The sequence below is a fragment of the Oncorhynchus kisutch genome, linkage group LG21 (genome assembly GCF_002021735.2).
Source record: "Oncorhynchus kisutch isolate 150728-3 linkage group LG21, Okis_V2, whole genome shotgun sequence".
In the NCBI taxonomy this organism is placed as follows: Eukaryota; Metazoa; Chordata; class Actinopteri; order Salmoniformes; family Salmonidae; genus Oncorhynchus; species Oncorhynchus kisutch.
In genome coordinates, this window is record NC_034194.2 from 15,764,425 (window position 1) to 15,791,318 (window position 26,894).

Sequence of the window (26,894 nt, forward strand, 5' to 3'; positions counted from 1 at the left end):
TTGTCTTGAGACTCCTAATCGCCGGTCCCTTCGGCGGTTCAGCAAATAGATGGCGACAATTAGTGATCGCATACACCAAATCAAACACCTTGGCAACACATTAGTGAAAAGGTGGAAAAAATCCTGACCGAATGCATTCCATTCAGTACCACAGGACAGGTTGAACTGTTGACCTTGGCTCTACTTAGGCTGTTATTGGATCGACTGTTCGCCGGTGATTTCATTGAAATTGCCTCCAATAAAAAGGCCTGCCACTGCAAATGTCAGCCCATAGAGGTCATTCAGTAGTAATCAGTATACCCTTTTTCTGTGTAATCAGCAATGTGATGGTCAGCCGCTCGTGGTTCTCTATTACTTTTACTAATTGGAAAAGGTGTCTTGCCACGAGTGCGACGCCCCGACTCTCACACCGACTGAGGTCCTTGGAGAAAACACTGACAGAGTGGTCCTGAAACATCGCCCTGATAGATTAGGCCTCTGTTCTGTTTGTCAGTCAAAGGAAACCTGACACTCCATCACTGGACAGTGGATACATCAGCCTCAACACAACCTAGACATGGGATTCTTCCCAAATGACACCCTATTCCCTTTTTGTTTTAGTGCAATTACCTTTTGAACAGGGCCCACAGGACCGTAATAGGTTGCCATTTGGCACACATATGGCTACTTTTGCTCCATCCCAATGCTCTTCAACATTTTAAGGGTGATATTACTAAAGCCCATGCAGGACTACTCTGTCTGGAGGAGCGAGGATAAAGTATACGGCTGAGGACCAAGTGCAGTGCTAGCTAGTTCGGCAGAGTTAATTGCTTTTTGAACTGGCTTCAAGAGCTTATCCTAGCCTGTGACGCTCTGAACGCACAACATGCTCAGACATGTAGAACTATTAAAACCAATCAGGTTGGTTACAGATGGCAAAAGGCGTTTTTTTTTGCGTGACTTGAGGTGCTCGTAGAAATGCATGAGTACAGGCGAATCAAAGCCGTACGGCGCACTAAGAGCATTAATTTCCCCCTGCCTGTCTGTCAGGCAGGAAACTGTTCTAGTGCAAGTGTCAGCTTAACAACTCTACTATTTCCTCTCCAGTCAATACGGTGTTTCCTGTTTGAATTTAAAAGGCGACAACATTTCAACACTCTCCGGTAAAACCCCTACTGGGCATTAGGAAACCGAGTGGTCTGTTCATTTCATTATACTCAATCTAATTTCCAGCCGAAGAGTTTTTGAGCAGGCAGTGGTATGGAAAACACTTTAGGTTCTTGGAGCATAGAGTGCAGAGGACTGCTGAATCTATACTTTCAATAAGAAACCGGTCCAAATGAAGCCTCTGCTCGTTCTACCAGACATGGGACACATATTGAGTAATGATGATGATGAAGCTACATCTTTAATATTTGAAATCTCCAGTTGAATGTAGCCGTTTAATGATGTTTTACTCATCAATTCTGTTTGTAGGAGGTGTTGCTTGGCTAGCTGAAGAGAGAGGTCTTGATGAGACCAACAGTCCTCCATGTTGTCTCACTATCGTGTGGGTGAGTGGTTTGTCTCGACGGTGATGAAAGAAAACCCTTCCCGTGGGAAAGCAGACCTGCTCCGTCTCTCGTTCACTATATTTTCCCTCCTCTCTAACCCTCAGTCCCAGTCTGCTGTCTGCTGGTAGGTAACCAGTCCAATAGGGCTCAGGTGGCTATTCCAGCAGCACCGTGTCATGTGCTTCCCTCAGGAAATCTGAGACACTTACACAATAGTACAGTTCTTCCACAATCGTGCCACACCTATTCACACACACATACATACATACATCCAACTTAAAAGGCAACAGCAAAGAAGATCGTTTCCTATGCTTTCTTTTCTCTTCTTGGCAGTGTTTATGGCAGGAATTGGGGGACTTACGGTGGAGTCTACGTGGTCTGAAGCAGTCGGGGGGAAATGAAGCACAGCTGGGAACCATGGTGGTGCATGACATCTGTTTAATGTGCTGGGACAGACGACAAAGTGACAACGTGGTAGGAATGCCACCACCGTAATATAAACCAGACACTAATAGACCACCCATTTTCCCAGTACAACAATACTATTACACAAAATGGTGGGGAAAGAGAAATATATGGAACGTGAATTCTATGCAGCAATAAATGGTGGCAGTAACATGCACCAGCAATTATTAGATTTCATTCCCCGGCCTTCGAAATCGTTTTTTTCTTTGTTATTTAACAGTGAAGCATGGGGAAATGATCAATACGTTATTTTGCTGAAATGGCATGACATTTGTAAGAAGTAAATTACATAGGGAGCATGCAAAAAATATATATATAAATACAAATACAAAACGCAAACTCTCTGGAGAGAGGCGCCCTGAGGATTTTCATAATGTGTTCGCTCACCCTGCAAATCAGGAAACGTGACATTGACTAGACTGCTACCCAGGAGCCCTTGTCCTAATAGTAATGTACTGCTAGTGAAAATAACCTGAAGTTCACAGGAGGTTAAACAATGCGAGAGGAAGTTGATTTTGTTTGTGTAGGAGAACACGTACATAAGAATTTGCCATTCTTGGCCTGCACTTGCTCATGGCACCCGTTCCGGGATGGGGAGGAAGATGCTCAGATGCTTAATATTTGCATTTTAGATCCAAAGCAAGGATATCCCGCTTCCTCTGTCCCCTGTCACGTAAGACACACACTATCTGATTGTGACCTGTGATGCTACTGTGGGAGAACATCCCTAATGACTCATTCAACTTGATTCCAGGTATAGAAGCTGGGAAACACAGAGGCGGAAATGATCCATGCTACGATGCCGTAAAATTCTTACTGGCGATAAACTAATAATCTCAAAAGGAATCTAGGGGAAGTGTAGTCTAGTATAAAAGCGTCTGTCATACATACAGGATATCCTTAAAAAAAAAGAAAAAAACTCATATCAAAGATTTGAATTTGGGCTGCCCAGTTATCAAAAATGTGTCCGCTGAGACCATAGCCATATCACAACTTCTATTTACACAGATACCTGGTGCCTACATCTCTCAAATAGACTTCCTAATCACCAAGGATTCCTTTTGCTGTGGATGTCAGGGTCTGAACACCAAAATATGAAACTAGAAAAAAATCCTCATGCATTCTGCTAGGTGGGAGCGTGCAGTGAGATGTAGGACAAACTAAGGAAGAGGAAGATATTGATATATACGCTTCCTGTATTGCCACAAACATATAATGCGTTTCTGCCATTTCCGTTCCTGCCAAACTCCATGGGCAGCACATAATTCAATGATATGATTGGCTGTGGTGGACAAAAGCAGTGACATGGAGTAGGCATCTCCTCCTGAGCAGACTACAGGGTTGTACCTGGACTATGTCCCCTGGAAAACCTCACTCCACAACCGGACAGTAGCCAAGAGGAAACACAAAACGACAGAGAGTCCCCACTCTGAATGTCAATCTGGGAATACAGCTGGTCTATTCACATCTGAGGGTGAGGCATGGGAATAGATGGATAGTGTCTCAGGCTGATGGAAAGGCAATGCCCAGAGTAATGAAACACTGCATACATTCCGCATTATTCTTAATAACCACTTTCCATCTTCAGATTCCTTCTCCGTACACAAACGCTCCACTACGTGCTCCCCCATATAACTTCTGTATATAGTCTCCGCCTTGTTGATGTGCTGTTTAAATGCAGATGCCATGGCAACCCGGGACTGTGTATCACACCGCCCGACAGAAATGAATGAGAATTCCTGCCTCAGGTTTGTCATCCATGGACCTCGGGGTAAATAATGGCAAGGTTCGTTCTGAAAAGCATGCTAGTTTATTTCCTTAGAAACACCCCCGACATCTGAAAGGAACTCTTAGTGAGTGACGGCCATGACACTACCTCTACCAGGAACCTTGTTTATTTTCCCTGGCTTTTCCAATTATGTTTTCTAAAAGCACCCAAGGCAATTATCTGTATGCAAATATCACAGAGCAGTGGAACGCAGAGAGAGGCAACAGGGAGCAAAAAAAAAGAAAATTAAAAACAACAGAGAAAGAAAGGAAGGAAGGAAGGAAGGATGGAGATGGAGACTTACCGGCACACTTGGTCCTGGTGATGAGAGGTGGTCCAGACTGGCCGGTGCCACCCTCCCCTGGTCTGGTGAGCAGGACACGGATTTCGTACTCTGTGTCTGGGTCCAGGTGCCACAGCTTGTAGTTAGGGGAGTTGACAGCATGGGTCTCTATCCAGCTCCCTGATGTCATACGATACTCCACCTCCTTCAGAATGATAGGGCCGTCCCCGAATATAGAGTTGGCATTGAGCTGGATCAGGAGGTAGGTGGGACCAACACCCAGCAGCTGAGGGGGTGCGATAGGCCGCGGGGGTTCTGGAGGAGACAGGAGGGAAACAGAGAATATGGTTTAGCACAGCTAAACTACATACTACAAGGCATTTCAATTAGGGACATTATCTATTTTTGGCAAAAGCTTTACCTGTCTATTTTATTGCAGACGACATAGTATCTATTCAATCAGAAGTATCCAACTAAAAGGTCAGGATAACACTTTTTTTATGACCCATTTGGACTCTCCTTTCAAAATCGATAATCAATCTAATGAGAGTTGTCATACACCCAATGAATTCAACAGCTAGAAGTTCAAGTTAGAATGGGGTCCGGGGGCACCAAACTATCAAAACACTCTCAGACCAACCAGATGGTTCCACTTCCAGTCAGTCTGGAATCTCAGCTTCTAGCTCCTAAGCAACTTTGCAGTATTTTTTTGTGTGTGTGTTATTTCTTACAAGCATTTTGCTACACCCACAATAACATCTGCTAAATATGTGTATGTGACCAATAAGATTTGATAATGAGACATAAGGGCAGAGCGTTGTTTAACGCACTCGGATGAAGTTGGTCTCCGGATCGGCACATCATGCAGGCCTCTTCTTTTCCCTCCTCTCTCTCTTTTCTCCCAGGCCAGATGGCTGTCGGCCGACTCATTTGTTGAAGCTAATTCAACAGCAGTGGCAATACTCAGAGATCACATTAAGTCTAATCTGATAGTCACTGTACTGGTGCTAGCCCATCCTGCCCATATCACCTTCATGAACACACGTTACCATCACAACGTCTGCCTTTCCACATTCTGCTTGCAGTACATTTTATTCATGTCCACCTGTTTACCTTCCACTTAATCATATGTTTATCAAAAACTGTGGTACATGTACACTGAGTATACCAAACATTAGGAACCCCTTTTTAATGTTGAGTTGCACTCCCCACAGCATGACGCTGCCACCACCATGCTTCAATGTAGGGATGGTGGCAGGTTTCCTCCAGACATGTCGCTTGGCATTCAGGCCAAAGAGTTCAATCTTGGTTTCATCAGACCAGAGAATCTTGTTTCTCATGTCCTGAGAGTCCTTAGGTTCCTTTTGGCAAACTCCAAGCTGTCTGTCATGTGCCTTTTACTGAGGAGTGGCTTCTGTCTGGCCACTCTACCATAACAGCCTGATTGGTGGAGAGCTGCAGAGATGATTGTCCTTCTGAAAGTTTCTCCCATCTCCACAGTGGAACTCTGTCCAGTATAGCCAGCTCTAGGAAGAGTCAGGGTGGTTCCAGACATCTTTCATTTAAGAATGATGGAGACAACTGTGTTCTTGGGGACCTTCAATGATGCAGACATTTTTGGTAACCTTCCCCAGATCTGTGCCTTGACACAATCCTGTCTCGGAGCTCTACGGACAATTCCTTCAACCTCATGGCTTGGTTTTTGCTCTGACATGCACTGTCAACTGTGGGCCCTAATATAATATAGACAGGTGTGTGCCCTTCCAAATCATGCCCAATCAATTGAATTTATCACAGGTGAACTCTAAATCAAGTTATAGAAACATCAAGGATGATCAATGGAAACAGGATGCACCTGAGCTCAATTTCAAGTCTCATAGCAAAGGGTCTAAATACTTATTTACATAAGGTATGTTTTTTCTTTTTAATACATTTGCAAACATTTTGTAAAATTATCGTTTTCCCTTTGTCATTATGGGTTATTGTGTGTAGATTGAGGGAAAAATCACGTAACAAAAATGTGGGAAAAGTCAAGGGGTTTGAATACTTTCCGAATGCACTGTATATTAATCTGTCTGTCTGCATATTTCAAGACATGAGGGTGAAGTGAGATACCCGATGAGTTGGACAATACTTTTCACATCAATCATCTTGAAAAAATGTAGACTTAAACTGGAAATCAACCAATCCTCCATCGATAACACAACGGAAAGGTAAAATGTTGAAAGTGCGTGGGCGACGGAGAGAAACAAAATGGTGCAGTTTGAGGCCATGTGGCAGAGAGTGATGTGAGCGCTGGAGATGTGAACAGGTGTGATGTTGTTGATGTTTGTGTGCATTTGTATGCTGTCATTTGCATGTGTATGTGTTTGTATTGTTTAAAAAATATATATACAGTACCAGTCAAAAGGTTTGACACCTACTCATTCAAGGGTTTAAAAAAAAAAATGGTTACATTGTAGAATAACAGTGAAGACATCAAAACTAGGAAATAACACATATAGAATCATGTAGTAACCAAAAAAGTGCTTAACAAATCAAATATATATATATAATATATTGATGACAGCTTTGCAAACTCTTGGCATTCTCTCAACCAGCTTCACCTGGAATGCTTTTCCAACAATCTTGAAGGAGTTCCCACATATGTTGAGCACTTGTTGGCTGCTTTTCCTTCACTCTGCGGTCCAACTCATCCCAAACCATCTCAATTGGGTTGAGGTCGGGTGATTGTGGAGGTGGAGTGGGATGGAGTATTGCTGCAGAATGCTGTGGTAGCCATACTGGTTAAGTGTGCCTTGAATTATAAATAAATCATTGACAGTGTCAGCAGCAAAACACCCCCACACCATCACTCCTCCTTCTCCATGCTTCAGGGTGGGAACCACACATGCAAAGAATCTGTTCACCTACTCTGCGTCTCACAAATACATGGAACCAAAAATCTCAAATTTGGACTCATCAGACCAAAGGACAGATTTCCACCGGTCTAATGTCCATTTCTCGTGTTTCTTAGCCCACGCAAGTCTCTTCTTATTATTGGTGTCCTTTAGTAGTGGTTTCTTTGCAGAAATTTGACCATGAATGCCTGATTCACACAGTCTCCTCTGAATAGTTGATGTTGAGATGTGACTGTTACTTGAACTCTGAAGCATTTACAGTGGGGCAAAAAAAGTATTTAGTCAGCCACCAATTGTGCAAGTTCTCCCACTTAAAAAGATGAGAGGCCTGTAATTTTCATCATAGGTACACTTCAACTATGACAGACAAAATGAGACAAATAATTCCAGAAAATCACACTGTAGGATTTTTAATGAATTTATTTGCAAATTATGGTGGAAAATAAGTATTTGGTCAATAACAAAAGTTTCTCTCAATACTTTGTTATATACCCTTTGTTGGCAATGACAGAGGTCAAACGTTTTCTGTCTTCACAAGTCTTCACAAGGTTCTCACACACTGTTGCCGGTATTTTGGCCCATTCCTCCACACAGATCTCCTCTAGAGCAGTGATGTTTTGGGGCTGTTGCTGGGCAACACAAACTTTCAACTCCCTCCAAAGATTTTGCATGGGGTTGAGATCTGGAGACTGGCTAGGCCACTCCAGGACCTTGAAATGCTTCTTACGAAGCCACTCCTTCGTTGCCCGGGCGGTGTGTTTGGGATCATTGTTTTGACCAAAAAGTTATATTTTGGTTTCATCTGACCATATGACATTCTCCCAATCTTCTTCTGGATCATCCAAATGCTCTCTAGCAAACTGCAGGATTTGAGTCCCTGGCGGCGTAGTGTGTTACTGATGGTAGGCTTTGTTACTTTGGTCCCAGCTCTCTGCAGGTCATTCACTAGGTCCCCCCGTTTGGTTCTGGGATTTTTGCTCACCGTTCTTGTGATAATTTTGACCCCAAGGGGTGAGATCTTGCGTGGAGCCCCAGATCGAGGGAGATTATCAGTGGTCTTGTATGTCTTCCATTTCCTAATAATTGCTCCCACAGTTGATTTCTTCAAACCAAGCTGCTTACCTATTGCAGATTCAGTCTTCCCAGCTTGGTGCAGGTCTACAATTTTGTTTCTGGTGTCCTTTGATGGCTCTTTGGTCTTGGCCATAGTGGAGTTTGGAGTGTGACTGTTTGAGGTTGTGGACAGGTGTCTTTTATACTGATAACAAGTTCAAACAGGTGCCATTAATACAGGTAACGAGTGGAGGACAGAGGAGCCTCTTAAAGAAGAAGTTACAGGTCTGTGAGAGCCAGAAATCTTGCTTGTTTGTAGGTGACCAAATACTTATTTTCCACTATAATTTGCAAATAGATTCATTAAAAATCCTACAATGTGATTTACTGGATTTTTTTTATTTTTAAGTGGGAGAACTTTCGCAATTGGTGGCTGACTAAATACTTTTTTGCTCCACTGTATTTGGTTTGCAATCTGAGGTGCAGTTAACTAATGAATTTATCCTGTGCAGCAGGGGAACCTCTGGGTCTTCCTTTCCTGTGGAGGTCCTCATGAGAGCCAGTTTCATCATAGCGCTTGATGGTTTTTGCGACTAACTTTCAAAGTTCTTAAAATGTTCCGCAATGACTGACCTTCATGTCTTAAAGTAATGATGGACTGTCATTTCTCTTAGCTTATTTGAGCTGTTCTTGCCATTATATGGACTTGGTATTTTACCAAATCGGGCTATCTTCTGTATACCACCCCTACCTTAACACAACAACTGATTGACTCAAAAGCATTAAGAAAGAAAGAAATGAACTTTTAACAAGTCACACCTGTTAATTTAAATGCATTCCAGGTGAATACCTCATGAAGCTGATTGAGAGAATGCAATGTAGAAAATAGTAAAAATAAAGTATAACCCTGGAATGAGTAGGTGTCCAAACTTTTGAATGGTACTGTATATAGAATATATATATTTTGATATATTTTCCTTTAACCCTACCACCCCTCCCCTAGTTGGAGTCAGCTAATGAACAATAACGCTTAGGCTTTTACTTTCAGCTTATACATACTATATACAATTTACGGACACAGTATATTTTACAATAGTTATCTTTTGTCGTTTTTAGTCCAAGCCTTCAGCTATTTGATTCAGATTTCTATTTGCCATATTTTTCAACTGTGCTGTGAAGTTTCACAGAGGTTCTGAACCTTTCTATTATCATAGTTTCAACAGATTGTAAATTAAAGAAAACATTATTATATTATTAATCGATTGACTATGACTTTCTAAAGCACACAGCAGCACTATTTGCAGAGTTAGCTCCAGTTAAATCTTGCCATTCCTGAACTTGTGACCAAAAACAAGCTACATATGGACAGTAACATAACAGATGATCTAATGCTGATGATCTAAACCAAGCAGCGTTGCAGTTCTGGACCCAAGCCTCTGAATGGCACGCATACACATTCCATGTCTTAAAAATCCTTCTTTAACCTGTCTCCTCCCATTCAACTACACTGATTGAAGTGGATTTAACAAGTGACATCAATAAGGGATTATATATCTTTCACATGGAATCACCTGGTCAGTCTATGTAATGGAAAGAGTTTGTGTACCCAGTGTATAAATAGCACTTACACTGAGTCATAAACATGGAATCCAGTGCTTTGATTCAGACTGAAATGTGGATAAAATTTGGCTCGTAGGGCCCCCCATCTGATGTGACCCATGCTTTTGTCTGTTGAACCTAACAATTATCTACAAAAAAGGACCTGTTTAGTGTTTAGCCCTGCAAGGCATACAAATATACATTGTGTTCTTGAGACAAATTGTTATTTGCTTGAATTAAGCCCCAACAGAAGACCATAAATTAGAAAGTCATTGTTTAACTCTTTTGCATTATTAATACCCAGGTGGATGTAGCTCTATAATAAGCTAGTGAATCGTGTATGGTGGTGATGGTGGATAGCGTCCCAGAAGTGCTCTCTTTGTGGAACACACAATACCTGAACCCAGGACACTCCCCTGTAGAGAGTTCCCAGGAGTTTTTAATTGTGTTTGCTTCCTGGTTTTCTACGCCAATTCATCTCTCTCTGTCTCATTAGTTGTGCATGAGACGTGTGCTGCAAAAATGATTGGGCTGCGCTGACAAATCTAATTTCTCATAATTCAATAAGATAAGAGCATTTGAAACGGACACAACTACTGTGGACCTACCGTACTAGTGCCAGAAATCATATACGAAAAAGCAGAAAGAATAGATAAATGCATGTTACATGTATATTTGTACTTTTCCCTTAAAAAGGTCACCAGAAATTTGTCTGTGTATTTTCTTTGTTTGAATTCCTGAAATCCTTTTTTTCCCGGGTAAATACATTGGGTCAAAATACTGGATTGCTTATAGACTCCAACTAAAACGAACCAGAAGCATCTTCACAATTGATTTAATCAAAACAATTCATTATTGAAACCGCTGATTGTGTATGGTGGTGATGGTGGATAACGTCCCAGAAGTGCTCTCTTTGTGGAACACAAAGTCGTTTTCCAGGAAAACGAACCAACACCATCAACGGAAGAAAAAAAATAGAACGAGGAAAAAAAGCCATTTAAATGCAGAGGCAATTGCCAACCTAATTTGTACTTGTACCTGTAGGCGAGGACCATTCTCATTTCATTAAGACGTTTGGAGGAAACGGCATAAACATAACAGAGAAGGTCTGGAGTAAATGACACCCAAAATGGCTTCTTTCAACTGAAAAACTATAAATACGCTTGCAATAAAATGCACAGTCGCATGCATGCAGAAGGCTTTAGCAAGCAGGCATTTTAACAGCCTTCCATGACAGGTACTAGGCAGGCAGGCTGACTGACTCTCCCCATTTAGGGCTTCATAACGGTGGCAGGATGATAGTAACAGTAGGACTGAGCAGGTAGATAGTGGCGGGCGGGCAGAGAGGGGAGGGGAGGGAGATGATGATGAATCTTTCATCATCTAATATTGCTTCTTCCCCAGCAGCCCATCCATCACATGTGGGGTGACAGTGTGGAATGATATCGCAGAGCCCTCGCATTACTGCTCCTTGAACCTTGTCTCATCCATCTCTCATCCTTCAGCAGGCCGCGCCACTAAACATCAGCCGTGCCGTCGCACAACTTAGGCTACTGACTGGCCAGCCTGCAGCTCTGCTCTGACTGCTCTGACCCAGCCCCAAGCATCCATAGCCCCGGAGCCATTCTAATAGTAATTGATTTTCATTTATTGCCGATGCAGTCGACAATCTCCAAGGCAGTAGCTTGATCAAAAAAAAAATGGGGGGAGGAGGAGAAGGAGGAGCGGGTTAGGGGGAGGAAGGGGAGTGAGAAAAGAAATGAGAGATGTATAGAGAGAGAGAAAGAGTGTGCTGCAGCAACTTCATTTTGTGCAGGAGGAAACGTTCAGGTCCGCTCTGGCTTATTTTGAAGTTAATGATAAGCTCCGAGGCAAAAGATGACAGCGACTAGGCAGGCCTTGAAACAGCAAAGTGCACGCAGCAATCTACAGCTGACTGATGGCATTACAAGACGCAGCGGAGTGATCCCTTCCTCCACCTGTCTCCCCCACTTTACTTCCTGCATGTAGACACTGTTTGGGCTGATGGTATTAGACTATCATCTACAAGGTGACACAATCATTCTGCCTCTTAAAACCCTGTGGTTAAGAAGCAAACAGTCCACAGACTGCTTGGAGTTCATTTCAGGTTACATTTGCACACCACAAAAATACATTCTAAACCAATATTTTTTTAAATGTGTTCCCCCGTGCATTGGAATCAACCCAGTTCCATATTCATATCATTAGAATATTTTCCTTTGTTGACGCGTTTCTCTTTTCTTGTGTGCCTTCCAAGTTCTTTCTTTGGCATCATTATGAGGCTTCATCAGAGTTTAACAATCTCTCTTTGAGCCTGGGATTGTCAAGCAGGAGCCTTTCTTCAGTGGGGAAAGAGCTGGCAGGTACTGAGTTTGAATCTACTTTTAAGCAGAAAATATCTCCCAGCCTGCTCCTCAGCTGACAGTCTTGTCTGCCACCAATCAGCCAGTTTGTTTACGGCAGGGTGGCACACTGGCCCCCACACGCACACCCCGGGGGAGATGACGGCACACACTATCTACAGAACAGTCAGTGTACACACACAATTGTGCATACATTCACATGCACAAGACAACATACTACCTTTTAGATGAAGCACATATTTCCCATGGATTCCTAATCATAAAGCCTTGGATAAGAAATACAATTGAAATACCATGTTGAGAATTGTACCTAAGGTCAACCACGAAGCCTTTCAATAATCCGTAAGAAACATCTCACAATCACAAAGCCGTTAACGGGCTGCTTTTCCTTTGATTTATTAAAGTGGAGCGCACCAGGAATGTTTGTTGTAGGCCCTGTTCCAATGAGCAGTATTGTCAATAAAGTTTTGTTTCTACTAGCAAGGGGGCAACATCATTACTCAAAGAACTCTGGGAGCTGCGCGAACCTCATGACGAAGTGAATTGTGTTCCGCTTGGTGTTGTTTCCCTCACCGCTGGGGGACACATAGATCAATAGTTCTTCGGTGAAAGGAATTTGCCACTTAAATTTTCATTTGTTACAAAGCGGACCAAAATTGCCGGCAGCATCTTCTGTCACTTCGGTTTTGGCAGAGGACCCACTAATAAACTGTTACCCTTAGGCCATAATCGACAACGGGCAACTCCTTGCCAGCTCTCATTATGGGCTGCCTGTATCAATGGCCCCAAAATTTCCTTTAAAATTACCATCTTTCGGATTGCTGTAGCAGGATGTCAGTGTTCAAGCACCAGTGAGATATCGGACCTGTCAGTGCAGTTAATGTTCAACTCTCTTCTAACACCAGGGTTCTGGGGCCCTCTGGCCTGCGCTAACAATAGGATTTGCTTTACTGATGCAAGAAAACTGTCCCTCCCTTCCTCTGGGTTGGGAGCGGAGGTAGGAGCTGAGAAGATGCTACGATTGTCTGTATTAATTCTCTGTGTGGCTGGAGATATGCAGAGCAGCTCAGAGAGAGAAGTCTGCTGATTTGCGAGGTGTCTGTTGAAGCAGGGCCCGTCGCCAAGCCTCTCTGCGCTCTCCACTGACCCCATCTGAGAAGCATTCCCACAAGCAGACTTCACACATCATGACATGAGAACTTGTGTATTTATTTTCCCTTTGGTGATTCTCATTTGAATATCCTAATAATATTCAAACTCCTCCATCTGAATAAACATATGCTAGTTGTGTTTTCCCTCACATATTTATCTTTGATTCATGCATAATGTTTACGAAGACATTTGGGGAATTTTTGCAACTGAGTCCAAAACCACAATTAACAGCTCTTAGACTTGAATAAGAGCTGCTACCAATCATTTATAAGGTAGTAAACAGATGTGCATGGATGTTCATCTGAAGAGGGCGCACATACCTCTGACGATGAGCCCGGCGAAATTGGACACACCAGATCCTCTCTCTGATTGGGTGACACATCGATAAAGGTCTTGGTCCAGATTAGTCACTTCCTTCAGTCTGAACGAGGCAGCGAACCGCCTGTGGTTGATGTTCTTAGTCGACGCCACGGGAATGTCCTCCCCATTTCGCCTCTGCGCGATAAAAACAAGGGAAAAAAACATATCCGTTTGCACTCATTGGAAGGTTGTTAGACTATCAGGAAGATGATGGCAGACATATCAAATCTGGAGTAATTTCTCAAAAACAAACATGGCATCAAGGACACATCAAGCTAGTAACACATACTGTAAAAGTGTATCTCAGAGGGATAAATGGGTTTGTTAAGCTGCCACTTCCTCTAAGGGCTTATCGCGGCGAACGTTATCAGACAAGTTTGGTGTCGACAGTACTGTCTCTTTTACAGTTTCACCTCCACGACCGCCGGCACCGAAATGGTCACATCGCCTCTCACACTTTCCCATCCAGTCATCCATGAGAGGAGTTATCCCTTATTCCCTCCCTACCTCCTCCTCCTCCTCCTCTCCATCCCACTCTCCCTTCAACTCTGTGGGCCTTATCAGTTCACCCTAGGCATCGGGGGGGGGGGGGTGCTTCGACAATGCAGTCACCTGAACAGTGATTGTCCTGCAGCCCTAGCTGACAAAATAGATTTTCCATTCTTTCATAATAGACATTTCCCCAAAGAGATGTGGCATTGCCTTGAGTAGCGTATCGTATCTGAGATGGTGTAGAGAGGTGTTTGAGTTTTGAGGACACAATGCCAAGTGATAGATTATAATTTGGTTGAATTTTGAACTCAATTTTTGTCTATTGGTGTGATACATGAACAACAGTATGACCCCACCATCTAATAACGAGTCCTGGTGTTCAGTGGTTATCCTGCCCTGCCTGCTCCCAGTCCCTACCTGCAGCCACAGTTTGTTGTTGTTGGCATCCCGGCCGGTAGCGATGCACTGGAAGGTAGCGTTCTGCCCCGCGTTGACCTCCACATCTCCCAGGCGCAGGAAGTGAGGCGATTTATCTACGGGGGGGGGGGGGAGAAAACAATTACAGCAGTCATAAATGCAACGTACACGACATGATCAATGCAGCACCTCCCTCTCCTCGCCATGTCAGACAGCCAAGTCCTAATTACTAGCTTCTACCTCATCTGTCACATGGACACAGCCAGAGCTGAGAGGGTGAAATGGTACAGGTAAACACACACCACTGCTACGAACAGCCTGGATTATGACAATACGCACACTAGCACCTCTGATCAAAAGATACTAGTGTCCCAAGAGGGCAGAGACATATCAAAGAAAATGAAACCTAGGTGCACCGACATGAGGAGAAGGATGGAAGGAAGAAGAGACATTTGAAAGGAAGAATATTAACGAGCAAAGTTTTGATCTGGACAGCTAAATTATTCATGGTGATTTGGCTGGGTGGTAGTCTGGAGCACTGCCGGCGGTAACTGAGCACACATGACTAGGAGGAACGTTTTACGAAAAGGAGCTAAACTCTATCTGAACGCAACAGGACCACATGGTCAAAACGGTTGTCTGGCTCCCCACTGTTGTTAACATCCAGGGATCCTCATTACATATTATCTAACGAGGCAAACGATGGCATGGCTGTTCATACTTTCGAATACATGAACTATGTCAATGTACAGAGGCACCAAGTGTTCTCTCGGTAAGTTTAAAGATGCTGCATTTAAACATTCCTTCAATTATCTTTCTTCAATTTGACTTTGAGGATGAAAACTCACTGCCTGTAGATGTTTTCTTTTAATTCATGTTTTGGAGTGATTGTGAATTTAATTGTGTTCTATAATCCAGCAGTGAATTCAAAAACACAGCCTAAGGGTACTCCCCCAAATTAGCCTGTATACTACAGCGGGAAAACAGATTAGGCATATTTTATGCACAACCCATACATACAAAGAGACAGAATCTTAGACTGAGAGAGCGCTACCAAGTGTGAGATCTAGAGGCGGCCCGAGAAGTGAGGAAGAGGAGATCGAACAGTGAGATGATCCAATGGGCTAGTGCCATTCAAAATAAAGTCCCAACCATAGTGATTTAACTAGCTATGAGACGACGGTGAAAATAGAGACTGAGAATCCCAGTGTCAGCTAGGGCGTGTGCTTAGCTAGTTCATTATGATCAGGGCAATGGGTGGTTAGAGAGGTGGGTGGTTCAGCACACCCTCGTTTCACACAGAGCTTAGTCGGGGATCCATTCTAGCCTCTCTGCCGCTGAAGAGCTACAAGCTCCTCGAGACAGGGATCAGAGCCAGTGGCCACTGATAACCAGGAGGATATGGTCATGCCAGACGCTTTGAACCAAGTGGTTTCATCGAAAGTGCAAACGTAAACGACACTTGCTGATTAACCGGTTGATCCAAATCTGCAGCATTTGTTATTGAAGAGCGATCACACACTTACCAGGAATATGATTGTTTTCCTATAGTGCTCACTAAATACTTAACACTCCTGAAAAAACTAAAATGTGTTTCTCCAAAGTAATAAATGGGTAAATGTTTGAGACCGAGGGATAATTATTATTGTTAAATCCAACTGAAATTACCCTCTGGAGCGACGGCATTAGCAGATTAGCTCCAAATTAGCCTGGGATGTATCGGTCCCCTGAATCAATCCACTTACCACGCTGCCAAATGAGGGGTGGCTAGTGCTCAGTACTGAGCATTTCTCTGGATGCAGCTGTCAATTTAAATGAATGCTGCTACTGTGGAGGCTAGGGCTGTATCTCAAATGGCACCCTATTCGCTACATTGGGCCCTGGTCAAAAGTAGTGCACTACGTCGGGGATAGGGTGCCGTTTGGGATGCAAGCCTAGGAGGAGGTAGAGGGAGAAGACGCATGGCTGGACACACTGGACTGCACCAGTCTAGTCCTCAAAGGGTCCAGTGTCCCTAAACCAGCCATTTTACCCACCCTTTATAATTAACTGTCACAAAAGGTTGACTACACTGTTCAAAAGGATTACATTCCTAGTTAGTAGACCTCATCAGTGAAGGTGAAATCACTACCCCCTGTGGTTGCTGGTGCTCCTAATTGGGATGCCTTTCCATTATTTAATCTAATCCTTTATCATCCTGGATAGACTAATCCAAATGATTCTAGACAAAACGGAAGTGAGGGAAAAAAATCGAAATATTACAATTTTCCGTTTGGGCCCTTTTGATGTGTACGAGTGAGTACAGCGCAAACAACGGTGGACACACACTCACAACATTTTCTCAATAACACTTCAATAATGAAACGTCGATTTCCAATGACGTCTCAGAATCTTGGCGTCTGTGGGAGCTGTCGGAAACATGCTTTCACAGTGTCTTTGTGAAATGGTCTCTGGGTAAAAACATTTTTTTTTAAACACTACTACGGTATATTTAATAGTCAGGTCATCGGGAAGCCAGGGATTTTTTAAAAGTTAAAGTACCTCATTGTGCTGAAGTGGGTGGAAGTCAGCTATTACAACCCAGAAAGCCATGCTGAGAGCGCACAATTATCCTTTATCACACGGCTGATTCATCTATTAATGCATTTATTTATTCCATGCTCTGCCGACAGTCACTGATGTTTTCAAATGCAGGTCAGCCCACTCTATTGTCTTCCAGTGGCAAAACTTGCTCACTTCACCTTTCCCCTCAACCACAGTGTCACCTTAGGTATCTTAATTTGCAGAGCAACAGAAAAATCCATCAGCAGCAATGCAGGAGTGTCTGGTAATTACTGCCTGTGTAATGACTTACCACATGGATAGCTCAAAACCTGGATGTCATCAATCGCAATGAAGCCTGTCTTTCCGTCAGAGACCTCCGCCTCAAATATGACCTGCCAGGGAGAGAGAGGGGGGTGGGGGGGGGGGGGGGGGGCAGGATGTTTACAACACTCATTTCCATCAAAGTTTCACAGATCGATCCCTAATGCGCCATCATTCTGCCCAAGACACTTGCAGGTTCCGACAGGCAGCCGTTTGGTATATCCGCTGCTAGTACTTTATGGTGCCATGGGATGTGATCGTAAACTGGGACAGAAATCATATTCTCCAGATAAAAAGTGAAGGGGAATATAAATAAATCAACAGTCGATATAATTCCGTAACAAATCAAAATGTGTGGCTTGTGATTGTCACAGCAGCGTGATGTCAATGTGAGGTGGAATGATTCTTCCCCTGTTTTCACTTATTTTAAAGTAAGTCAAGTCACTTATTTTGTGCCACGAGGCAAACAATGTTGAGGTTGAATTCTAACACACAGCAAAATGCAAGTGAAAGCTTTTAGATGAAAAGTACTTATATAAACATCGATGTCATTAAGTTAAAAATTTGGGACTGAACCGTGTAACACTGAGAAAGAAATCACACTCTTCACAACAATGTGAAATTTCCTCCGGGCGGTTATTGAATTAGCACATAGCATACTGTAACCACGGAAAACGTTTCAACTAAAATTCCACACGGTGGGAAATAATGACCATCTAAAAATACCTTCCTGTTAAGTTTTTGTCCTTACCCTCAGTCAGAGTCTTGCACACAAAGAGCGGGAAAAAAAAAACTAACCAATTGTGTGGGCAGAACATATGGTTCAGCCTTAATAGGTTGACATACAATGTCAACCCCAGTCTAACGTTTATACCTTTGTGTGGGGATAGCAGGCTATATAGTTACATGGCTACAGTGCATTGCAGTTGTCCATAGCTGCCCCCACATCAGACTGTCAGAGAGGTGATTACAGTACTGAGGACGTCATGCTAATCAGAGTACTTACAGGGCCTGCTGTGGAGACTGGTGCTCAATGGCCCTCTGCTTTCATCCATCAATACAAAATTGATGGTTGGGCCTCTTAGGCCTCTGGCAAATTATGGACAGTTGCCCACTCACAGAAAATCGGGGTACTTTTTGGAACATGTTGTCCAAAATGTTGTCCATCACTATACATCCAACTGCACTATACATCCAACTGCACTATACATCCAACTGCACTATACATCCAACTGCACTATACATCCAACTGCACTATACATCCAACTGGCTTACATGGTTTTTACTACTCTGGACACATTCAACCTTCATGTAACTAGGCAAGTCAGTTAAGAACACGTTCTTATTTACAATGACGGCCTACCAGGGAACAGTGGATTATGTGCCTTGTTCAGGGGCAGAACAGATTTGTACCTTGTCCGGTCGGGATTTGATCCAGCAACCTTTCGGTTACTGGCTTGACTCTCTAACCACTAGGCAACCTGCAATGCACTCTAGCCATGTAACCACATACAGTGCCTTCAGAAAGTATTCACACCTTTTGACATTTTCAATTCACACCTGAATTGAAAATGGATTACATTTAGATTTAGTACACACAATACCCCATAATGTCAAAGTGAAATTATGTTCTTGGAATTCTTTTGAAATTAATACAAGATGAAAAGCTGAAATGTCTTGAGTCAATAAGTATTCAACCCCATTCTTATGGCAAACCAAAATAAATCCAGGAGTAAAGATTTGCTTAACAAGTCACACAGTAAGTTGCATGGACTCACTCTGTGTACAATAATTGTGTTTAACATGATTTTTGAATGACAACCTCATCTCTGTACCCCACACATACAATTATCTGTAAGGTCCCTCAGTCGATCAGTGAACTTCAAACACAGATTCAACCACAAAGACCAGGGCGATTTCACAATGCCTCGCAAAGAAAAGGCACTGATTGGTAGATGGGTGAAAAAAACTAAAGCAGACATTGAATATCCCTTTGAGCATGGTGAAGTTATTAACTACACTTTGGATGATGTATCAATGCACCCAGTCACTAAAAAGACTTCCTAACTCAGTTGCCAGAGAGGAAGGAAACCACTCAGGGATTTCACCATGAGGACAATGGTGACTTTAAAACAGTTACAGAGTTGAATGGCTGTGATAGGAGAAAACTGCGGATGGATCAACAACATTGTAGTTACTCCACAATACTAATGTAAAATGACAGAGTGAAAAGAAAGCCTTACAAAATACAAATATATATATTTTTTAAAGCATTCTGTTTGCAATAAGGCACTAATGTAAAACTGCAAATAATTAGCAAAATAAATGTAATTTATGTCCTGAATACAAAGTGTTATGTTTGGGTCAAATCCAACACAACACTGAATACCACTCTTCATATTTTCAACCATGGTGGTAGCTGCTTGTCATCGGGTATGGTTGTCATTGGCAACAGACACTGGGAGACCTTTCACCTTTCAGCAGGACAATACCCTAAAACACAAGGACAAATATACACTGGAGTCGTTTACCAAGACGACATGGAATGTTCCTGAGTAGCCTAGTTACAGTTTTGACTTAAAATCGTCTTGAAAATCTATGTCAAGACTTGAAAATGGCGGTCTAGCAATGATCAACAACCAACTTGACAGAGCTTGAAGAATAAAAAAAAATGTGCAAAGCTCTTAGAGACTTCCAGAAAATCCAGAAAAACTAACAGATAGAATCACCTTTGGCAGCGATTACAACATGTATTGACTGATGGGCGTGAATACTTATGTACATTTGATATTTATGGGGTAGTGTGTGTAGATGAGAGAGAAAAAAAAGCTATTTTAATACATTCGGGTCGTAACAACAAAATGTCGAATAAATCAAGGGGTATGAATACTTTCTGAAGGCACTGTAAGTGTCACAGTGTTGGAAGGGCAACGGGAGAACAGATTTACATGTAAGTGGTCAATTTAAAAGGATGTGCCTCCCCTTGAAGCTGATTATAGAAAATAACCCTCAAACCTCATGCACTTTGTTTTCCACTGAACACAACCTTTAATTCACCTTTCACAGACTTCACAATTTGCTAAATCTACTGTGGGATCTAAGGACATTTTACAGCTGAATCCTGATCCCCCGAATTGCATTCTAAACATGCCTTTCAAGCAGCAAAAGAGAGAGACCGAATAAACATTTACAATAATAGTTTGATCCAGCTGCTGCCGAGCTCTAGCTTAATGATGGTATTTTGCTTTTAGCTGAGATTCATATCCTTTTAAGTGATCTCTCTCTTAATGCATACGACATTTGCTAAACAAATCTTAAGCCAGCACTTGCTATAACTCCAATGAGAGGATTATGGTATAAATCTTTAAGCGAGCAGCGCAGTCAGGGCAGTCACAGGAATCTGCCATGCTCCCAACCCCCCCCCCCCCCCCCCCCATTCTATATCGCTTTTCCACAACGAGTGAAAATGGACAGATGTACTGTATTCGATTACCAGCTTTTCCCCGCAATAACGTAATAACATGATCTTATTAGAGCCTGGTCGTACAACATAGATGAACAACTCATAATACTCTTGGAGGGGAAAGGTGAGAGAGTGGCCCTTCCGGAACTACCAATTGCAATTTTCAGTAGTGACAGTAAAGAGGTCGGCTATCATTGGAAATTGAACAAACAAGTTGAGATAAAAGAAAAAACTCCACTGTGACACCCTGTGCTGGTGCAATTATCTTAACCGAGCTAGCTGCGACAGACTAGCCCTGATGTCACCAAGCCACAAGCCAGTAGGCTCACAGAGTGAACACAGCATCAGCCCCCTGACAGCTCTTTAAAAATAATACACTGCTCTCCTCCGGGTGAGGAGAAAATACTAACATGTTCACAGCGCAGGCTGAGGATGACAGCCAATGGAATAAAAAAAACTCACAGCGGATATATCCAAATGGTTGGTTCATCTTTGTTTACTCCATTTTGATTTGAGGAACTGAGGAGCTTCATCAGCAATCCAAGTCATACTGAGATAAAGTTAACTGGAAGTTAATTTATCCAAAATGTCTCCATAAACATTCAGAAAATACAGAGAGTACTAAATGTCTCTGAAATCTGAAATACAACGAACCCAACTCAATGTCTAGAGCACTGAGGTTACCTTTCAGAGGCTGAATGCTGGGTAGTGCTTTGGACCAGCAGGTCTTGGCTAGAGGAGGAGAGGGAAGGAGAGGAACTCTGTGGTCTAGGAGGGGGTGGCAGATGGACCTAGAGAAGGGTTTCCTGTCTGCTGGAGCCTCACATGGAGACATGCAGGGACAGAATCAGGGACGGACGGCCAGGCAGAGACTGCAGCTGGGCTGGAGCCTGCATTAAGTCTGCATGAGCTGCTCAAATGACCATGATGTCAGCAACTCCTGCCCTACCAGCTGGTATAGGGTGTGTGTGTGTGGGGGGGGGGGGGGGGGGGGGGGAAATCATAAAGCATTTGTTCTACCCCTTCCTCTAAAAAACAGAAAAATACAATCCATTGTTTGTAATTTCAACATACACGCAACCAATGCAGATATGTCTCAGGAACATCAAAACATGTGGCCCAATCAGAGGCAAACTACGACCGTGACTTGGAAATATACAGAAAACACTGTCAGAGATGCAAACATGTGCACACACACACACTCTCTCTCCCTCTTGCCAGGCACCCACTCATCACATCACCCACCTGATGGGGGGGGGGGTGTATTTGCTGTTCTCTTATCACTTCACCTGTCACAGAGAGGCCTGGCTAGGAGAGGAGGAGAGGCATTCTGCAGAGGATCTACACCCCCCTCCCTCCCATCTGCATTTATTCCGCTGATCATTACCACAGCAGTCACAGAGTAAACACTGTCAGAAAGAAATACCACAATTGATACAAATGTGACGAGAGAAAAGCCTTTTATTTCCTTGGGAGCAGCCCGGGAGACGTCGTTCATCATGTCTATGGGGGGGAGATGTGTGCCGAAATGTTTGCCTTTAAAGAAAGATGCAGTAACCTGTTTTCATGGGCTCCGATGTGATGTGCAGTGCTGCGAAGGCTCTCGCTCTCTTCCAGGATGGCCCATTAGAAGCAATATATTCTGGCTTCAGACTCCCTCCCATGATTCCTCACAGGTCGGTTCATAGGAGGTGCATCCCTCTCAGTTGAAGAGTAATCTCTCAGCTTTGAGCGATCAATTTCAATCTATCATTTCACCCGCTGCATGCCGGCAGAGGAGCAATCTCCATAAACGGCCATTACGCCATACTTTAATATGGCAGAGCCCCGACAATACTGAGGTAAGGGGCTTCAGGAGAATGGAAATGTGTTTTGAGGTAGATACTGACACTCTCCCTTATTAACACTGATTGTTTCCGTATTCAGATCAATGACCGGGGCCAAATCAGAGCAATTGCGCTTGGAGAGGTCGAGCCTGAAGCATGATGAGAGGGAGGGTAGAGACCTGCGGTGAGGGTAGATGTTCACCCTGGTAGGAACGGGAAGAAAATTCCTGACCGAGTCATCAAACCGTCAAACCAGGGGTAGGATATCTACCAGAATAAGGCACCAACACCGACCACAACGGAAGAGCAAACAAGTCTTTCAAAAAGGGCCCAGGCTCAATTTTACTTCAATAACAATTAGACTCTAAAATCCATTGCGAGTGTGGCTCTAATCACGTTAATCATCTTAAGACTGTGTCATTAACACTGATTAAATGACTCTAATGGATGTATTGCATAGCTCCGCTACGGCTGGAAAAGCCCTCTGTGCAAGAATTCAATTTAACTCAACGTAGCATAGTCAGCACCTTCCAACAGGTCAAACACGGACCATTAATGATAATACCTGTTATTTCTACTCGACAGGAGGGCTGTATTCACGCACAAACACAGTCAAAGCTCTGAATAAAGGAGAGACATTCTAGCTCTTTGTCAGGCTGTGCCTTAGAAGAGCCTCCCTGTCATTTGTTTCCTTCATTGCAGAGAAGTGCTGAGAGCCGCGCCGGGGTCATTCCTCTGTATCGCACACGCAGGGGTCATAATCACCACACCTCACGACGCAGATGGAAGTATTCAGGGCTAAACAAAGACCCCGGTGCTTGATTTGCCCCCCCATTCCGATCTTCTGCAGGCCATCTATAGGTTCAGAAGTAGTCAGAGCGTCAGGAATGGGTCTGCGTTGGGCCAAAATATGTGCGGGGGGGGCAGCGTTGACGAGAGGAAATGGAACGACCTTGACAAGAAATACCAGCCCTCAGCCTTCAGGCCTCCACCCTCCCCCACAACTCCTCCCTTCCCTATATACACACACGCATTTGAACAAACCAACCCCCACCCACACCAAGTGTACACAACAAGGAGTGCGACAGGAACTGGCTTGCCCTCTCTCACACTCCTAGTGACTTTACTCCTTTAAGTCCTCAGTTGTCACTCCATTAATTAAACGAGGCTCACACACAGACACACATCTCTAGGGTGGAAAAGCCAACCAGTCTGAGCCCTAATTGTTTCAACAGTCTTGATTGGTTAAATCCACACACCAATTTGGTCTTGAGCTAAAGAGTAAACACCTGGCTTGTGAATAAATCACTTGGGTCCCTACAGGCCCCTCAGTTCCATTCCAGCCCAGACCCCCTCCATGACACCATAGTTCCTCTAAGATCCCCCTTAAAGACAAGTAGAGTTGACGGCTGAGGGTTCTGGACAGCAGCTAAGACCATGTCGATCAGTGCCCTTACCCCAGGACAAAGAGGAGCCCGCATGTTGACTTTCAAATAGTCAGCTGCAGCAATACAAAACAGTGTCTACGGGAGTAAAACGTCGTATATCCATGGCAATTCGTCTGAACTGTCTGAAGAGACACACAAATAAATAGTCTATTGACAAATGTAAATCATGCATGTATGACTGCTTCACCAATGTGTGCTCAGCTGCTACATTCTGTTCAAAGTTTAACAATCCCCAGAGAGTATGTCATCTCATCTCTAACATGTCATTAAACATTCATTCTGACACGTTTAATCAGTCCTAATTCATTTATTTCAATGCACATGCCAGAAGTGAAGAACTATCATAAATGGGAAATCACATGATTCAAATATAGTAAGAGACCAATATTTACACACCATGACCAGGTGTCTGGGGTCATCCCTCCAATCAAAGGTGACAAATACACCAATCCTGGGCTTCACGGTGATGTGGGTTTGTAGAAATGCGGACAAAGGTCAAATGAGCAGCAGCCTCAGAGAGAGAGAGGATAGAGAAACAGGCAGAGAAAAACAGACAGAGAGAGAAAGAGAGAGAGAGAGAGGATAGAGAAACAGACAGAGAAAGAGACAGAGAAAAACAGACAGAGAGAGAAAGAGACAGAGAAAAACAGAGAGAGAGCGAGAGAGAGAGAGAGCGAGAGCGAGAGCGCGCGCGAGAGAGAGCGAAGGACGAAGAGACATGCACTGGTCCTAGCGCTTCATTAGCTTCTCCCCTCTGATATCAGAGGCTATTAATTATAACGCTCTGCTCTCTCAAATGATGCCTAATCCCCTGCGTGTACAGACTTATTTACAGGCTAAGATGTCTAAGCTTGCTCCGGCCTCTGCAGGGGATCGGGATGGGGCGGACTGGGGCTGCCAGGTCTCTATGAAGGGATCTATTCAGACAAGGCCTTTCCCAGCACACCTTTTGGGAGACAACAGCTCAGTGGGAGACCCAAAATGTCGTTCAGCAGGGGAGGAACAATGGGATGATGATCTCTGGCCTACGATTAAACATTTGTTTTACCTGAATGTGGTCAACTTTGAGTAGGCTGGCATTGCAAATAGTGGCAATAAGAGATGAATGCATTCTGATGCCTTTTACTAAATCGTATTGATGGAATAAATGGAAAATCTACATGTGTGCAGTTCTGTAACTACAGTTTGAAGAGACTACATGTGTAATGACTACTCGTGACCAGCAGAGGCAGCCCACTATAATGAAACAAAGAAAAGCGCACACCTGTGGCCAAACCTTTTTCATCTCACTCATTCGTCATGAGCTATCGTCATTCACTCACGTCAGTCACCGATAGCTCACGCCAATGTAAGTACACCTACTTCACAACAACAAAAATACTCTCGCAAAAATAAACCATTTCAGAACCGTTACACAGTGATGCTTATGTTTCTATTTCATCTCTCACTAATACTACCGTTCTGGTATTACAGCAAAGTGTCCTCACCGAGGCATGCGGAAACACAGGTGTCCAATTACACTAGCCACCGTCAGCGTGACAGCGTGTCAGAAGGCCTTGACGACTCTAGCTCTGGCACCACTGGCAAAGGAGACTACGAAACCAAATGATCGGATTAGAATAATAAGCATCGCCCACTTAAAAATTCCCTATCACTCCAAGAGGACACGTGTTGACAAGAGTACTGAATCATTCATTCCTTCCAATTAGTGACATGACGGGCCACGGGTTTCATTAGCCATACAGAGAGAAAAGGAGGCAGCAAAAAAAAAAAATGCAAACGAAATACTTACAAATACGGCATTGGCAGGGAAAGAAAGGGAGGCGAGCTTATTGAATCAAATCCCATTGCAAAAAGGCGGATAAATAAAGTATCTGAAGAGCGAAAGAGAGAGGGAGACGGCGAGGGGAGAGAGAGTACACAGAGGCAACACTAGCTACTACATGGCAATTTGATATCCACAAAGTATCTGGCACCGAATCTAGTCTGCCGTCTTTAGCTTTCAAAGTCTCCTCTCTCATCAATCAACATGCATTCGGAATATTTCACATCCGTTTTCAGTCATTTACAGCCAATGTAGCCATCTCGCATGGTGGACCTGGCGTGCCTCCAGGGTTGTGAAAAAAAAACAACTCTGAACATTGCTGGGGAAATAAAAACCTGCCTCCACTTATGTTACAGGCTGCAGCAACGACAGCAGCAGCTATTAGCAGGACTCTGAGGATAAAGAACCAGGCTATCACCCTTGTTCCTGTGTTTCAGCCTTTCAGAGGTATAGCTCGGGGCAGTTTGGGTTGTCACCCAGAAATTCCCTCACCGAGAACCCATACTTAGGGGTGGGAGGATTGGGTTGTCAGGCCAGCTTTAGATGGCGCAGAGTGATATGCTGCTATCCTACTGGGCCCCTCTGGCGTACACAGCCACACACATTGCATTTGTGCCCCAGTCTCCACTCCTGAGTCCCGGTCAAGACCGATAAATCAGTGGCCTAGCCTAGCCGCCTTCCCCAAAGTCTTAGATAAAGATCCACGGTCCAGCTCCACTCGACCCCATTGCTAAGACAAGGCCTCATTACCAGTGCACAAACGACCACTGTCTCGCGTGTGTATGTGCGTGAGTGTGTGCGTGCGTGCCAGCATGTCTGTGAGTTTTAAGACCCCATCCCGGGTTGGGGGAACACAAGGGCAGAGCGGGGCTGTAGGTCTTCCTGCCCATCTCCTCCTTAACCATCCATTCTCATTACAGAACTGGCTACTTGAGAGCCTTTCTTATCAGCTGTAAATCTGACTGTGAGGAAGGTGTAATGATCTTTAGTGACTTGCTATCACTCCATAATTTACACCGGGGGGGAAAAAAAGTATTGACCTGTGAAATGAACCACCATTTT

General features: G+C 43.7%; 1 protein-coding gene across 13 annotated transcripts in view; it reads right to left on the reverse strand.

Moving 5' to 3' along the window:
* ptprk (protein tyrosine phosphatase receptor type K) overlaps positions 1-26,894 on the reverse strand; it is a 149,181-nt gene that overhangs the window by 60,733 nt on the left and 61,554 nt on the right. For all 13 annotated transcript variants that reach the window (XM_031800933.1, XM_031800932.1, XM_031800934.1 and 10 more), the window contains exons 4-7: positions 17,260-17,341; positions 14,406-14,521; positions 13,457-13,631; positions 4,070-4,363 (exon numbers count right to left, since the gene is read on the reverse strand). In XM_031800933.1, the coding sequence (XP_031656793.1) occupies positions 4,070-4,363; positions 13,457-13,631; positions 14,406-14,521; positions 17,260-17,341 (667 nt within the window). The remainder of the gene's footprint in view (positions 1-4,069; positions 4,364-13,456; positions 13,632-14,405; positions 14,522-17,259; positions 17,342-26,894) is intronic.